The sequence below is a fragment of the Aedes aegypti genome, chromosome 1 (genome assembly GCF_002204515.2).
Source record: "Aedes aegypti strain LVP_AGWG chromosome 1, AaegL5.0 Primary Assembly, whole genome shotgun sequence".
NCBI lineage: Eukaryota > Metazoa > Arthropoda > Insecta > Diptera > Culicidae > Aedes > Aedes aegypti.
The window spans coordinates 304,679,154-304,695,020 of record NC_035107.1 but is presented as its reverse complement, the minus strand read 5'-3'; the positions used below and the strand labels follow the sequence as shown (position 1 = coordinate 304,695,020).

Genomic DNA, 15,867 nt, shown 5'->3' with positions numbered 1-15,867 from the left:
CTGTTTTGATTTTGTATGGGATTTTGACTTTTACTGGCCTTGTTGTTTACAAATTTCACGAAAGAGTGAAAGGGAGAGGTACATTTCTGTGCAGAGCCCCATAAAGGTAAAACTTAAGTCAAGGATGATGACTGCTTTGATTGGATGTACTAATGTTGTGTGCTTGTTGCTATCCAATGAGAATCGAATCGAAATAGACTCGGAATCAATAGAAATCAAAACGAAATCGAATAAAAATCGAGTCAGAATCGAATCGAATTGAAGTCAAAGCAAATCCACATTGAATCAAAATCGAGTCAGTATAAAATAAAAATAGACTCGGAATCAAATCCAAATGGAACCAGAATCGAATCTGAATCCATCGAAATCAAAGGAAAATCAAATTAAATCAATATCGAATCTAAATCTAACCAAAATCAAATCGAAATTGATTCCTAATCCAATTCAAATCAATTACGAATTTGCAGGTTAAGATCGAATCACTTTGTCACTCCAGTTATCGAAAACGAAGTTTAAATATGATTTCGAAAACACCTGTTGATTATAACAACCGTTTCCATATAATATCCACGTGCAACCCTTCGTTCTGAGCATGTCCCTTTTGAAACAAGGATGGTTACTACAGACAACCAATAGGTTATTTATCTTTTATCGATGAGGATACGTATTCGAAAGCGTGAATTACGATTGTTAAATTTTAGTGTGTTGTAAGTTTAACTGAAAATTGAACAAAAATGACGGCCAAAGCTACTACGATAAAAGAGGCCCTCAAACGACTTGAAGACCGGACGAAGACCAACTCCTGCGACGACAAAGAAATTGATTTGTGCTTCCAGTGGCCACCGATAGAGAAGATGGACACCACTCTGTCTACCCTGGTCGCTTGCGAGTAAGATCTAGAAGATTCTCTGTAACCGAACAACTAAAAGAATCCCATTACAGGAAACTATCGCTGTCGACCAACATGATAGACAAAATCTTCGGCCTGAGCGGAATGAAGAACCTGCGGGTGCTGTCGCTGGGCCGGAACTACATCAAGGCCATTTCCGGCCTGGAGGGCGTCAGCGACACCCTCGAGGAGCTCTGGCTCAGCTACAACCTGGTGGAGAAGCTGAAGGGCATCAACGTGCTGAAGAAGCTCAAGGTGCTGTACATGAGCAACAACCTGGTGAAGGATTGGGTCGAGTTCAACCGGTTGGCCGATTTGCCCGTGCTGGAAGATTTGCTGTTTGCTGGAAATCCCCTGGTCGAGTCCATGGAGGAGAGCGTTTGGCGTGCGGAGGCCAGCAAACGGTTGCTGTCGCTGAGGAAGTTGGACGGGGAGACGGTCATCCGGGAGGAAAGCGACGCACAGCAGACGCCACAGCCGGCCGGTCAACCGGAGAAGGCTTGAGCAGGAAGGTGGATTACAATGGAAGAGGAACTTTTCGTTGGAACCACCTTCGAATGAAGTTATGACCAGCTAGGTTTGATTGAATAGTTCATTTTACGACAAGTAGCAACAAGTTTTTACTATACTTATCCTACTTTATCGACTCTATCTTATTTGTATCTGATCCGACATTGCATTTCACTTTCGCCAGTAGATCAAAAAGTACGTGATTTTGCTTTTTCAGTCCAGAGAGAGAGGTTAATTATTCCTTGCTGTTGGTCGATTGCTGTTGACCGAGTTTGTCAGAACATGTTTGCTCAGGGTCGGTTGTCAGTTCGTTTTTAGTAGGCCGTGGTGTTGAACGGGCGGACTCGAGACATTTTTCCTGTGAGAAAAACAGCGAAACCGAACAAAATCAGGTGGAATTTCGCTACTAACAAAAAAGAAATCGCCTATCTCGATGCGTGGAATATTTCTTCCCAGAAATGGTCCAGAAAATCACATTTTGCTGATCGCAGTATTGTGCTCTGCAGGATAAATCCACGTAATGCGATTATCTGAAAATGCAGTAATAATAAAAATCACCAAATGATTCAGAGTTAAGCGAAGTATGCACTTCAACATAAAAGTAATCGCCTATCTCGATGCGTGGGAAATTTCTTGCAAGAAATGCTCAAGAAAAGCATTTTTCTTCAATCGCAATACGCAGTTGAAAAGAAATGTCAATTCAAATGGAGTTCACTGTAGGAAATTTCTTGACCATTTCTTGGGCAGAAATTTTTACTTTTCTTGAGCGGAACAGCATACTTAGCTTTAGCAAATTTGAATCATTTGCATCCTTGAAGTACGAAAAAATCTAAGCCTACTTGAGCTTTGACGTTGCGTTTGAATTGCGCGCATATCTTCTGCGCGTTACCGCCGCCGCTGGATGTGGATTTAAAATGAGCGCCGCAATACGCAGTTGAGAAGAAATGTCATTTTAAATGGGGCTCTCTGTAGGAAATTTGTTAACCCATTCAGTCAAGGAATTTCTTTACTTTTCTTGAGCAATGCAGCATACTTAGCTTTAGCGGGAAAGAACACGGAACACAATGTTACGTTTGCTCGTCGCGGCGGTCGGTTTATTACAATCAAACATAACATAAACAACAATCAACATACAATTCACAGAGTCAGAGCAACTTATGATAAGCGAGATGGATATATTTGCAACCTCGTTAGATCGGGCAGAAAGATCCACTTAAGCTTTGAAAAGGTACTTACCCATTCACAAAAGATTACATATTCAAGGATTTTCGAATATGTTTCTTCGAAAGAAAGTCCCGCGATGTAACATAAGGCGCTTCTTTTATATGTAACGTCAACCAGTTCTGTTCAACACGATTTGGAAATTCTCCGTCACCAAATAATCATCCCCGAACACCACCACGAGATTAACTTCGAATTCTGTAAGAACAAACGTAGAATCGCTTTAGTTTCACATTATTCCGAACTGCCATCCCCAATCCCTCAAACTCACCGATTTTAAAGTTCTTCGTTATCAACGTCGGACAGGTGAACAACCGCGGGAACGTCATGTAGATCGGGATCTGCACCTTGGGACACACGTTCCCGTCCGCAATCTGAATGTTCTGGATTTCGGTCGCATCCCGGGCATATCCCTCTGCACAGCCGCAAGTTTCCACGCGGACCAGCTGTATCTCGATCGACTTGATCGGCACCTCCGTGTGGTGGATGGTCAAACTGCCGGTGAACGGCTTGGTCACGCACGTTTCCGTCGAGTCCAGCACCCCCGTTATGAGGAAGCGCGGAATGGAGATGCGTTCCTTGGCCGTCTTCTGCAGCGTTTCCGGACTGATCGAGAAGTTGACCTCGGTTTTCTTCTCCGGCGGTTGACTCGGGCGGTACTGGATGATAAACTGCTGAGCTTTGGCAACGCTTTTGGCCAGGAAGCTGCGTTTCATCTCGGCTTTCAGCAGGTACGTGACATTGACGAACACTCCGTGATAGGTTTCGTAGAGGACCTTTGGTTCTTTCGTGCATATCAGGGGTAGTTCGAAGGGGATTTCTGTGGTTCCGGACGATAGTTTACCAGACGAAGCCAGATCCGTGAATTGGTTAAGAAGGGTGATCGGCTTGACCGAGTTGTACATGGCCTCGAATATACCCACATTCTTATTGCTGATTGTCAAGTTCACCTTGAGTGTAGAAGACAGTATTAAAGGTTAACTGAGCAAAGTGATACTGAGAATAAGCCCATAAACTAATATGAGACTTGGTTAACCACTATGAAAATGAATGTCTTCTATATTTCGTTGGTCAAGGAGACTACAGTGAAACTAAGGGTGTACTTACTTGACCTTCCATGCATAAAGTTATTCCATCGTGTTTGATTTCTGTTGGAGATGAAATTTGAACAACCCCACTGATTGTTTCCTAAGAAATTGAGATAGCAAAACGATAGTTAAATTAATTATTATTTAGAAGAGGAAATAGACTGCAGGAAAGGCGTACTTAAAATCAAAGACCAGAGGTATCAAGGACATAGTTGTTTTCGTCAACGAGTGAACTCGTGCATTGGTCCAGAGTCTACAATGCAAATGAACTTTTTTTTTCTCAACGACGGATATGAAAAACTACCAAAATAGCTTGTACTCACGATAAACTAGTATTCAAATTAGCACAATCAAATTAGAGATCTCAGAGAGGACTAGAAAGAGCTGTTGTGACCGGTGGTTGTTCTGTTTTGCTCCAAGTTGTTCTTTCTTTGCTTCTGTGCTATATTACGTTCGTTGAAAGACTGATTTGTTACATCGCACATTGGTCCACGAAACAAAATTAAGTGGAATTAATCAATAACTTGAAGATAAGAGATAGAGTTTTGCTGTCTTCTGAACATTTGTTTGTCTGGCCGAGGCGCGTTATATGCAAAAGTGTGCTAAGCTTCGAATTTAATAGCTTTCGAAATTCGCTGTCAAACTTTTTTATTTCAAGAGATAGCGCAATAATTAAAGATATTAAAGATTATAAAAAATATGAAAACTTTGTAGAACATCATTTTTTTCTATATCTGATAGTTTTAGAGATATAGGTCACTTTAGAAATTTATGGTCAAAAATCGGTTTTTCCTCAATACTAACGAAAATATCAATTTTTCAAGCCTACTATGTTCTGAAGAGTTTTAGATATGAGATATACTCTGAAGACATCATTTCATATGAAAAGATATAAGCGTTTTTGTATTTTTTCCATCCACTTTTCCAAGCGTAACATTTCAAAATAGCGCAAGTGAAATCAAAAACTTTTCCCGTTACTTGAATAAGCATATCTTAAAGTGTATTTTAAGGAACTTTGGTGATAGTATTTTTTGATTTGCTCTAATGAATGCGTTTTGAATTATTCCTCAATTTTACTTACAAACATTTTTTTCCGACTTCTTGAGATTACAGTCGATTATTTTATAATATATCCATAAATAATTAATAATTCTTAGTGTAAATAAGAAGATTGTAGATGTGTAATTATCTATGAAGGGTTTTTATCAATCTCTGAGGAATCAAAACAAAACTGTACAGAAATCGATGCTTCATTACCTAGGTATCAATGGAAATGGAGTAATGCGATATGCACTATACACTAAGGATACGAGTAATACCACGAGAGATTTAAATAATGGTCGCAGTGGCGCATCCGAACAGGGGAAAAAACTGTGGATGTGCTCATTGAACACTAAGCTGAGAAGCAGAATTTGTCCCAGTGAGGACGTTGAGCCAAGAAGAATATTTTAAGGAATACTTGGAAGAAATCATAGATGTTTTTTGGAGAAATTACTAACCTTAGTTAAGGAAATGCTAGATAGTATATTTTAAAGTAAAACAGCTTGGCATTCAAAGTCAATAATGTGCCATAATTTTGAAAGCACAAAAGTCGCGAAGGAAGCATCAAACGACAGTGCAATTTCTGTTTTGACTTCTTTAACTAGCGGGAAGATTAAAATAAGAAGTTAGACTTCGTACGTTCGTTGTTTCTAATTCTAATATGTTTCACCTTAAGAGTAAGCTCTAAAAGTTGAATGCTATCCTAAAACAGAGTGTCTACTCGTTTACTGAAATGAAATTCCCTGATATTCCAGGTTTTTTTCCAGGTCTTAAGAAATAATTCCAGACTCAAGAAGAACTCTTAAACACTAATGATTATCGAATTATTTATTTTTAATGATTTTGAATCCATTTTCAACAGTAGGTCTTAAATGGCTTCAAAACTCTTGAACAAAAAACAAGGGTTTCTTTAGTTCTTTAGGGATTATTTCCCAAGGAATTTCTCCTACAATTTCATTTTAGAAACCTCAAGAACACAATATGGATTTTTTCAAAAGAGAACCACAGAAAACACCTCAGAGACTTCATTAGGAATTTCTCCAAGGATTCTCCAACAAAGTCTTAAGTCCTCCAGACTTTTATGCGACGATTCTTCCATCGCTTCCATTTGGGCACTCTCAAAAATACCCGTTTAGAACATCTAAAAAACAGTAACTTCTCCAGAAAGCACCCCTGAGTCTTTCTTAGAATCCCCTACAACATTGTTTTCCAGGATATCTTTAACATTTCAACTTGAAATTTCGCTATGGATACTTTCTGGATGTTCCCTAGAGATTCCTTTTAAGATTTCTTAAGAAATTACTCCAGTAATTCTTTGAGATATTTTCCAAGTAAGTCTTCGAATATTTTTTTCAGGCATTGTTAAAAGAATATCTCCATAGAAATTTCATGAACATTTTTAAGAAATTATTAAATAAATATTTGATAAAAACGAGTAATATTTTAGAAGAAAACCTAAAGACTCTGTTGAAGCTTGTGAAAGGTTTAAAGTACATAACTTTTGATGAACAAGGATCCCTGAAAGAACTACTGGACACTTGAGGAAGTTTTAGAAGATCAATTGTTAATTTATTGAAAACAACAATCAATCGTATAGGTAACCCCGTAGGATTTTCTGAATTCTAATTCCTTGAATAACATCGGAAGGAATTCCCAAAGAAGTTTGTATAAGAATGATCGGAGTAATAACTGGAAAATTTGCAGTGGTGCTACCTGGTGTGGAACCTTAAATATACTTTAGAAGATTCCAAGGGTATTTTACTCGAGAAATTCTTGGAAAACGTTTGGATGAAATGCTGAAGAAACTCCTAGGAACAAATCTATAGGAGCATTATGATGAATCGACGATCGAGTTTATTGGGAAATCCTTCCTTCCTAATAGATTTCCTAGAAAAAACTGTTGGAGCGATTCCTGGAAGTAACCATGGATGAACTCTAAAGGAATAGGGTCCTAAAGCCATGTCCCAAAATTAGTGCCAAGCGCTTAAGTTTTGGCCAAAAACACATGTTTACTCAATTTTTTAAAACTTTTCGTTTGTTTAAGTCCAAAAAACATGTTTCTAAATTATTTTTAGATTTTGGCACAACCCTTGGCTTAAGGTGAAACAGTTTGGAATCAATTTCTAATATTGCACTAAAACTTAAAAGGCACAAATCTCGCGAAGAAAGCATCCAACAACAGTGAACTTTTTATTTTGGCTTTGTGCACTAGCAGAAAGCTTAAAATAAGAAGATCAGAAATGTTTGGCAACTATTTCTCCAGCTTAGTGCCTTTGAAATCGTGAGTAGGGGCACAAATCGGCCATTGTGACGGCCATCTTTGTATTCCAAGATGTTTCACCTTAAACTCAAATTTTGGGTGTATTTTGTATTCCGTGTCCCTTCCGAAATGTCATAGAGAAACAACCCCAGTGTTAAAACTAAAACCCCTTTGTCGACTAAGCGAACGTCAAACACGATCAAAAGTGTCAAGGTTCATTTATGGACCCAATTTTTAAATTAAAGTTTAAATATGATATAGCTATTATTTGAGCAGGAAAAAAGGCTAAAATAGTTGCAGTAACGTGCTCTTTCGTGTTGTTAAATAAAAACAAGATTTCATTAAACATTTTAGGACCCCATTAAAAAGCATTCATTTTACTAGTGTACGCGTCAATCTTTTACATTTATCAATTACTGCGGAACATTTTCTTTGTTTCAAGCATCAAAATACTGCTATTTACTTAAATTAGAATTACTGAAACCATAGAATTTTCTGGTTTTTGAGATATTGGGTGTTGAAATACATTGCTTAACGACTACAGTCAACTTACATGCAAGAACCAGCTTATATGAAGATTTATTTGCTTAGTTTACTACAGATTTCAGAGTCAATGTGTTAGAGAATACTTTTCTAGAAATTTCATAATATTTTCAAAGCTCAAAAGTTACTTGAGTATGGTATCTCGCCATATAATAGGAACGAATTATTTTGTGTGACGATGGCGGCATGTTAAAAAAATCGATTTATTCAACATTTATTCGTACATTCAAACTAAATTGAATCCTACATAATCCTATTCTGATGATTATAGGTGGGTTATATCACTATATACCAATCATAGTTTAACTTTCAACATCAGAAAAAAAAACAGCATTTTATACTACTTTTAAGACCCGTAGCTCAAAATTGTAATGTGCTGGAACCAGGGTTGGGAAAAATCTTGAAATTCACTCTACAGTAGCCAAACAAAGCCAATCACAGTCAGCGAAGCCAGTGTAACTCACGCGCATCGCTGCTGTAGGCAAAAAGCCTTGAAAATAGCAAAACACCCGTTGCTAAGGGCAACCCAGAATTACTGTAGAAAAATGTTCTATTTCCCGCTGCATTTCCCGCATTTTGAGCCTTCAATGACACTCATGATTTAGAAATTTCGTGCACCCAACATAGGCTACTTGATGAGATTCACGTTTTTGAACTACTGTACTGGGAGAGCCACGTGATTTTCGCGAAAATTCAAGCCTACTACTATTACCATTCCCAGCACTGGCTGGAACATTTTTGAAATCAGCTTCAAATTCACCAATGCCAAATTTACTAGGCACATGATATCTTTGGGACACGCAAAAATATTATCTTTGTTAACCCCTCTACCGGCAGCTTCATTTTTTATTGCTAAAAAATATTCAAATCGTGATAACTTTTTTGTTTCCTGACATGTTTGCACCATTTTCCCACAAGCTCTCTTAAATCTATTCTAGTTTTAAGATATGTGCTGATATTGATAATTGGTCATATGGATCCGGAGATATTCCAAAATTCCTTTGGGGACCGACGCGTAACCATAACCCACATCAATATCTCAGGCTACAGAATTTTAATCGTATTCGGATATTCACTACTCAAAATGATACATTAATGCGAGTATGTTGTGAAAAAATAAAGCAACTTGGTGTAGCCGTCTTTGAGTAATGAGCATTTATGTTTCTGGTACCACGTTGGACAAATAAAGATCTTGAAAACTCTAAAAAAACTCTTATCGTAATTTTCAGGTTTCTTCAATTTCGTCACTGAACCGATTTCTATGATTTTATCAGAGTAGCTCCTTTTTACCTGCCATTGTATGAGTCATTTTACGAAGCATGTGAAATGACAGGAGACCTGGGATTTTTCAATCATCGTCGTCAGTTATGGCGATGATGATGGTTGATGACTGTGCGCATTTCAAGCGTAGCTTTTCATACAGGCGAAAACTTAAATGGAGAAAAAATATTTGTGATCACAAAAATGCCTTTTTATGTGAAATATAGGTGAAAAAGAGGTAGCTGATACAATAGCTAGGTGTTAAGTTGCAGTAACAAACATTTTTGGATCTCTTTTTTGTCATTTTCTCCATGTCCTCGTTTGGTAAGATGAGGCGTTGTTAAAAATCACGCTGGATTTAATCCCAGGTCTCCTGTCAATTGACGCCGTTTCGGCGATCAGCTGTTCCGAAACGCTCCGTAAAATGGCTCATAAGCCATTTTATGAGACGTTTCGAATCATATGGTTTCCGTTTGTTTACCAGCTTTGAAAGTTTCTGGCGGGCCGATTTATTTACGTTTCTTCTAGCGCTACATTTGGAAGGAGCATGTTCAATAATGGCGCTGGTGGCAATACAACAAAGTTTTTAATTTTTGCCTGTAAAATTGAAATCAGCAGGCAGGGAAGATATTTTTCATCTAATGGTAACATAATACATGTAAACCGGGTAGTAATTTGCGCTGAAAGAGACGAGACGCCATCGCCAACAAAAATGTGATCAGCACCATTCAGATATCATGCTAGTTTTTTGAACAACAACAATGAGCGGCCCGCCAGAAAACGTCATTTGAACGTCTCGTAAAATGGCTTATTGACGCCGTTGCGGCGATCAGCTGTTCCGAAACGTCTCGTAAAATGGCTTATGATGCACAATTTATATTTCAAGCTTGTGCTAGAATAAGAGCGTAAGTCGCATAATCGATTTCTCTTCATCGATCCTCTCTTGCGTGAATAAAGGTGACAAGAAGCGGGTTTGTTAGCATTTTTTTCACTTAAGGACGCTAGGCAGCGATGCAATCTTGCGTCCTGAGGTAAAAAAATTATGACAAACCCGCATCTTGTCACCTTTATTTTCGGAAGAGAGGATCGACGAAGAGAAATCGATCATGCGACTTACGCTCTTATTCTAGCATAAGCTTCATTTTTGATAAATTGACCAAAAACAAAATGGCCTCCGAAGACATTTTACATGGAGAATGTCGGTTCCCCTAGGAATATTGGAATATCTTCAAAACTAGATCACCAATAATTAATATCGACACGGATTCTTAAACTAGAAGAGTTTTATGTGATCTTGTGAAAAAATGGTGCAAAAATATCAAGAACCAAAAAAGTTATCGCGATTGGAATATTTAAAGCATTAAAGCATAAAAAAATGAAGCTGTCGGTAGAGGGGTTAAGCTGCGTAATATTACTGCTACCTTACAAAATTTTAATTATGCAGATTCATTACCTGCAACAAACAGACATTGTTTTTCGGAACTACATATAATCGATGATTTTAGTACTTTATGATAAATATATGGTGAATTATTTGAAAGCATTGTTGGGGAGGGAGTCACATTTGTCGCGATAACCAAAGACTGAGAGCAGCATTCTCGATAGCAGCTTCAATGCTGAAATTCAATTTATTTCTCCTTAAAATATATTTCAAATCTAACTTAATATATACATACATTTTGGTATTTTTACTCGCGCTGTCTTCAAACTGACCTCCTACCAACAGTGATAATCTATACTAATAAGCTTTTTCATTGTTAGTCCGTGTTGCCGGTTTCACATAATCTTTTATCGCCAACACATTTCACGAAAAACGTCCATGTTTATTAATGAACTGAAGCGTTCAAGTAGCATTTAATGTAAATAAGGGGGCAAAAATAGTTAATCGTGAACATATTCAACCATGCATTACTGTTTCAAAATTATTTCCCTGAGTGTGGCCAAAATTCTGAGAATCACAGGTTTTTCAGGTGTTTCCAGGTAGTAGACTTTTTCCTGTAAAAAAGTGTTCAGAATTTTTACAGAAATTTCTAAAAAAAAAGGATGTACGAGGAACTTTTAGAAAAAATTTCAAACTAATCGTATAACTGAATTCCACAAAAAAAATGCCTAATTGAATGCCAGTAAAAGCTTCTTTATAAACCAGCATATACTATAATTTCTATGGAAAATATCAAGAGAATTTCTTGAAGAGCCTTTTGGCGACGTCCACAAATTACGTAACGCTCTAGGGGGAGGGGGGAGGAGTAGGCTTAAGCGTTACGGCTCATACAAAAATTTGATTTTTTTCATACAAAAAGCGCTACGGGGGTGGGGGAGGGGGTCAAAAATTTCCAATTTTAGCGTTACGTTATACATGGACGCTGCCTTTTGAGAATTCTTTAAGGCATTCCTAGAGCAAGACCAAAAATGGACCACTGGTGACGAAAAAAGAATCCTGTGAACATGCCACAAACTTCGATTAATCATTTTGAGATTGATATGTACAGGTAGTATCACCTTAACAGTTCGACAGGAAATGAACACGCCGCAGATGCATATCATCCTTGAATAACTCCGGACACTGCACCCTTTAGAAAGGTTCATTTGTATGGATTCCAGTTTTCGCGAATCATGTTTTCCACTTACCCCTTCATAGTAGATTTTGTTCGCCCGTCGCAGCTTGATCTCCAGATTGATCGCCATCCCGGGCACTTAATTAAACCACTAATCCACTGCAATTATCAACTTTAAATGCAATTTTACGGCTTATCAATCAGTGCTCCGATCCGAGCAGAAGATTCTACTCGTTTGTTTTGATTCACTTGCGCAAACTACCGATAAAGTTCATCAGTTATACCAGTGTGTCCGTTGCTGATTGCTGTGCGACATGTGTGTTGGTGAGTTCGCCGAATCTGTCAATCGTGCCTGCTAGCACCAACCTCGCCGTCGTTTTTATGCACGCAAAACTCATCCGACAGTCAAGCAGCGAGCGCATAGTAATGTAAAGTTTACGATTATTCTTGCATCTCGCCAGCGAAAAATGTCCGAATCGAAGCGATCAACAACGACGTCGTCCTCGAATAACAGCGGAAGCACCGGAACCAGCAGCAGTAAATCACGGAAGTCCAAAAATGATCTGATTCGCAGCGCCGTCGGAAGTTATCTCAAGCAGCGGAATTACATCGTAAGTAGTTGACTCTTTTTTTTTGGAACGGGAGATAACCTCGAAAATGAGTGCGGTTTCTTTCTGGGGGAAAATTTAAAGGGATTCCAATTTGCGGATTGTGGGATTTGAGCGGGTTCGGATGTAAGATCGGCGGGGTGAGTTTTGCGTGATTAGCGATAAAATTCGCCCGTGCAGGTTTGATCGTAAGGGGGCGGAAAAATCCCCCAAAAAAGTCGTTTGTTTTCATTCGCAGGGCTGGTAGCGAGACACTTTTTTAGTGATGGTCACTGTTTCCGACCTTGTTAGGGCAACTTCACCGGTGGTCAAATCACTGGTACGGTCCAAATTTTTGAACCATGTTAACAAATAAGCTTGCACCGGTGTTGAACATGATGTTCTAATTTTATTTTATACAGAAAACTGGTCCTGTTTTGGAACAGGCTAACTGCCTGGTCCATTTTTGGTCGGATTCGGACCTAGATTTTAGCTGTTCCAAATCCGGTTTGACACATGTTCATTTACCAGTTTGGATTTTTCTCCCTGAAACAGCCAAGCTTGATAGTCTATGAAGTTAACAAGAATGATTCAAGATGGAAAGCTGGAAAACAATTCACCAGGAATTCATACGGAGATACTTCCAGGAATCATCAGATTATTTCTCCGGGGAAGTCCGCCTAAAGAAATCTCGCTCTTCCAGGAATTCTATCGAAGTTTCTCCGTTGTGCCTACCAGGCATTCTTCCTTCGATTTCCTTCAGGAATTCCTCAGGGGATTTTCTGAAATTTCTCCGTGGATTTCATTCAGGAATACCTTCGGGGATTTCCTCCATGAACTTTTCCGGGGATTTCTCCTTCGGAGATTTCAGGCATTTTCTCCCGAATTTCCTTTGGGGATTTTTTTCAGAAAATTCATCCGATGATTTCCTCCGAGAATATTTCTAGGGATTTGCAGCAGGAATTTTTCTCCGGGAATTTTGTCTAGGAATTCCTCCGGGGATTTCATTATGAAACTCCTCCAGAAATTCTTTCGAGGATTTATTCAGAGAATTTATACGGGGATTCCCACCAGGACTATCTCTTGGAATTTGTCCATGGAATGTCCTCCAGGAATTCCGCAAGAAATTTGTTCCAGGCATTTCTCCAGGAATCTTCTCCAGAAATTCCTTCGTAGATTTTTTCCGAAAACTCCTCCGGGGATTTCCTGCAGAAATTCCTCAGGGTATTAACCCCAACTATTCCTCCTGGAATTTTCTTCAGAAATTCTCCCAAAGATAATTTTAAAGAATTCCTCCGAGGTTTTTCTTCGGGAATTCGTTGGGGGATTGTTTCAGAGAATTCGTCCGGGGATTGCACCAGGAATTCCTTCGGAAATTTGCTAGATTTTGTCCAAGAAATTCTTCCGGGGATTTCCTCCACAATGTCCTCTAGCGATTTCGTCCAGAAATTCTTTCGGGGTTTTATTCCAGGGAATTTCCACAGGAATCCTACTTAAGATTTCCACGAGGAATTCCTCCGGGGATTTGCTCCAGGAATTCCTTCGGGGAATTCTCCCAGGAGTGCCTTTTAAGATTTGCACCAGGATTCATTCCATAAAATCCTCCGAGTAATTCCACCGGGATTATTATTCCTTTCAGGAAATTATGGGGGGATTTCTCACGGGATACCCTCCAGGAATTTCTTCGGTGATATCCCTCTGTATTTTTTATGGGATTTCCACCAATTCCCGCGAGGATTTCTTTCGAAAATTCACCGGAATTCCCTCCAAGAATTCCACCGGGAGTTTGCTCCATGAAGTCGGGGATATCCTTAAGGAATTCCTCTAAAGATGTTCACTAAGAATCTCTTCAGATATTTCTCCGCGGTTTTCCAACAGGATTTTCTCATGGGACTTCCACCAGGAAGTCCTTTACGGATTGCCTCCAGAAAACTTTGCAGAGCTTTCTTACAGCAAGATTTGCTTCAGAAATTCTTCCGGGCTTTTGCAACAGGAATTCATCCGGAGATTTACTTCAGAAACTCCTCCGGTGATTTTATCCAAAAAATCCTCCAGAACCTGCTCAATGAACTTCTTCAGAGTCTCTTCGGCGTTCCTCTAGAAATTCCTCCGGAGCTCCTTCACGAGTTCTTTTAGAATTTTTGCCGGGAGTTCCTTCTGAGCCCATCGGGAATTTATTCAGATTTCCTCCAAGAATTCTACCGTGGTTACTACAGGAATCCCTTCGGAGCTCCACCCGGAGTTCCTATGGATTTCCTTCACAGATTCTCCAGGAAATCTTTCAGAGCTGCTCTAGCGATTCCTCGGATTTCCTCCAGAAATTTCTCCGAGCTCCTTCAGGAATATCTTTTGGAGAATTTCCTTCAGAGTTTCTCCGGGATTTCTTCCATGGTTTCATCAAGAATTTCTCCGGAGTTTCTCAAAAAATTATTCCACCTGGAATTCCGTCGAAGTACCTGCAGGAATTTCTTTGAAAGTCCTACAAGAATTTATTCAGAGTTCCTCATGGAACTTCTTCGGAGTTCCCCCGGGAATTCTTTTAGAGCTCCACTGGGAATTTCTTCAGATTTCCTCCAGGGTGCCTCCTGGCTTTTTCCGTAATTTCTCCAGGAGTTCTTCAGAGTTCTAGTAATTCTTCGGAATCCTTCACGGGTTTTCTTCGAAAAATTCTCTACGTTTCCTCCGCGAATTCCTCCCGAGTTCCTCAAAAATTCTAAAGAATTTCTCCAGGAATTTCCTCTAGATTTCCTCCGGAGTTCCTCTAGTATTTTTTTTTAAGTTCTTCCTGAAACTCTTCCTGATTTCCGCCGGCTATTCCTCTGGATTTTATCCCCACCTGGAATTCTTACAGAGTTCTTCCATTCCATAAATTTCTCTAGAGTCGTCAAGCGTTTGCTCTGGATTTCATCCACTAATTCCTGGAAAGTTCTTCCGGAGATCCATCGGGAATTTATTCAAATATCCACCAGAAACGCATCCACAGTTTCTCCAAGAATTGCTCCAGAGTTCCTCCAGGAATTCCTTTTCCTGAGTTGCTCCAGAAATTTCTCCGGAGTTCTTTCAGCAATTCTTCTAGTTTGTATCTAGCAGTTCCTCCAGAGCTCCACCGGGAATCTTTTTGGATTTCCTTTGTAGTTGCTTTTGGAATTTATCCGTAGTTCTTTCAGGAATTCCTCCAGAGTTCCACTAAGATTTTTTCCGGATTTCTCCATTGAATTGCTTCGCAATTCTTCCGAAGTTCCTTCAGCAATTTCTCCGGAGTTTCTATCAGGAGTCCCTCCGGAGTTTCTCCAGGAATACTTTTGGAGTTTTTTGCGGGAATTTCTTCGGTGCTCACCTAAAAGTTCCTCCAGGAATTCTTTTAAAATTTTTGCCAGGAATATTTTTGAATGTGCTCCAGAATTTTCAAAAGAGTTTCTCAAAAAAAAATTTCGGCAGTTCCTCCAGCAAATCCTTCGGAGATCTCCCAGGAATTTTTTGGAGGTCATCCAAGAATTTCTTCAGAGTTCCATGGATTTTTTTCAGATTCGGATTGCTTCCAGGAATTTATCCGGGTATCTGGTATTTTTTATGGCATTTCTACCAGTAATTCCCGCGAGGATTTCTTTCAAAAATTCACCGGGATTCCCTTCAGGAATTCCACTGGGAGTTAGCTCCATGAATTCGGGGAAATCTTTCAGGAAGTCCTCGAAATATTTCCACTAAAAATTTCTCCAGATATTGCTCCGCGGTTTTCCTCCAGGATTTTCTGATGCGACTTCCATCAGGAAGTCCTCTACGGATTACCTCCAGAAATCTTTGCAGAGATTTCTTAAAGCAATTCCTTCTGGATTCCCTCCAGGAATTCCTCCGGAGATTTGCTCCAGAAATCCCTCCGGGGATTTTTTCATAGAATTCCTTCCGGTTTTGCTAC

The 15,867-nt window shown here is 39.3% G+C and overlaps 3 protein-coding genes across 4 annotated transcripts in view; 2 read left to right on the top strand and 1 right to left on the bottom strand.

Moving 5' to 3' along the window:
- The first annotated feature begins 636 nt into the window (after positions 1-636).
- On the top strand, positions 637-1,526 carry LOC5576114 (dynein light chain 1, axonemal). Its single transcript, XM_001662410.2, has 2 exons — positions 637-889; positions 943-1,526. Exons 1-2 carry the CDS (start codon positions 735-737, stop codon positions 1,391-1,393), a joined length of 606 nt encoding a protein of 201 aa, XP_001662460.1. The 5' UTR covers positions 637-734; the 3' UTR covers positions 1,394-1,526.
- A 1,028-nt stretch (positions 1,527-2,554) lies between these two features.
- Positions 2,555-11,632, bottom strand: LOC5576113 (Down syndrome critical region protein 3 homolog). 2 transcript variants are annotated; one of them, XM_001662408.2, is made up of 4 exons: positions 11,441-11,632; positions 3,728-3,808; positions 2,892-3,570; positions 2,555-2,818 (listed from the first exon to the last, which is right to left on the bottom strand). In XM_001662408.2, exons 1-4 carry the CDS (start codon positions 11,495-11,497, stop codon positions 2,733-2,735), a joined length of 903 nt encoding a protein of 300 aa, XP_001662458.2. In that variant the 5' UTR covers positions 11,498-11,632; the 3' UTR covers positions 2,555-2,732. The 2 variants fall into 2 exon arrangements, with proteins under 2 accessions (XP_001662458.2, XP_021694089.1); XM_021838397.1 differs by lacking the exon at positions 11,441-11,632 and adding an exon at positions 3,887-4,002.
- A 96-nt stretch (positions 11,633-11,728) lies between these two features.
- The window catches only part of LOC5576112, a 43,330-nt gene continuing 39,191 nt past the window's right edge, over positions 11,729-15,867 (top strand). The window contains exon 1 of the mRNA XM_021838395.1: positions 11,729-11,978. Coding sequence (XP_021694087.1) covers positions 11,835-11,978 — 144 coding nt within the window. The 5' untranslated portion in view covers positions 11,729-11,834. The remainder of the gene's footprint in view (positions 11,979-15,867) is intronic.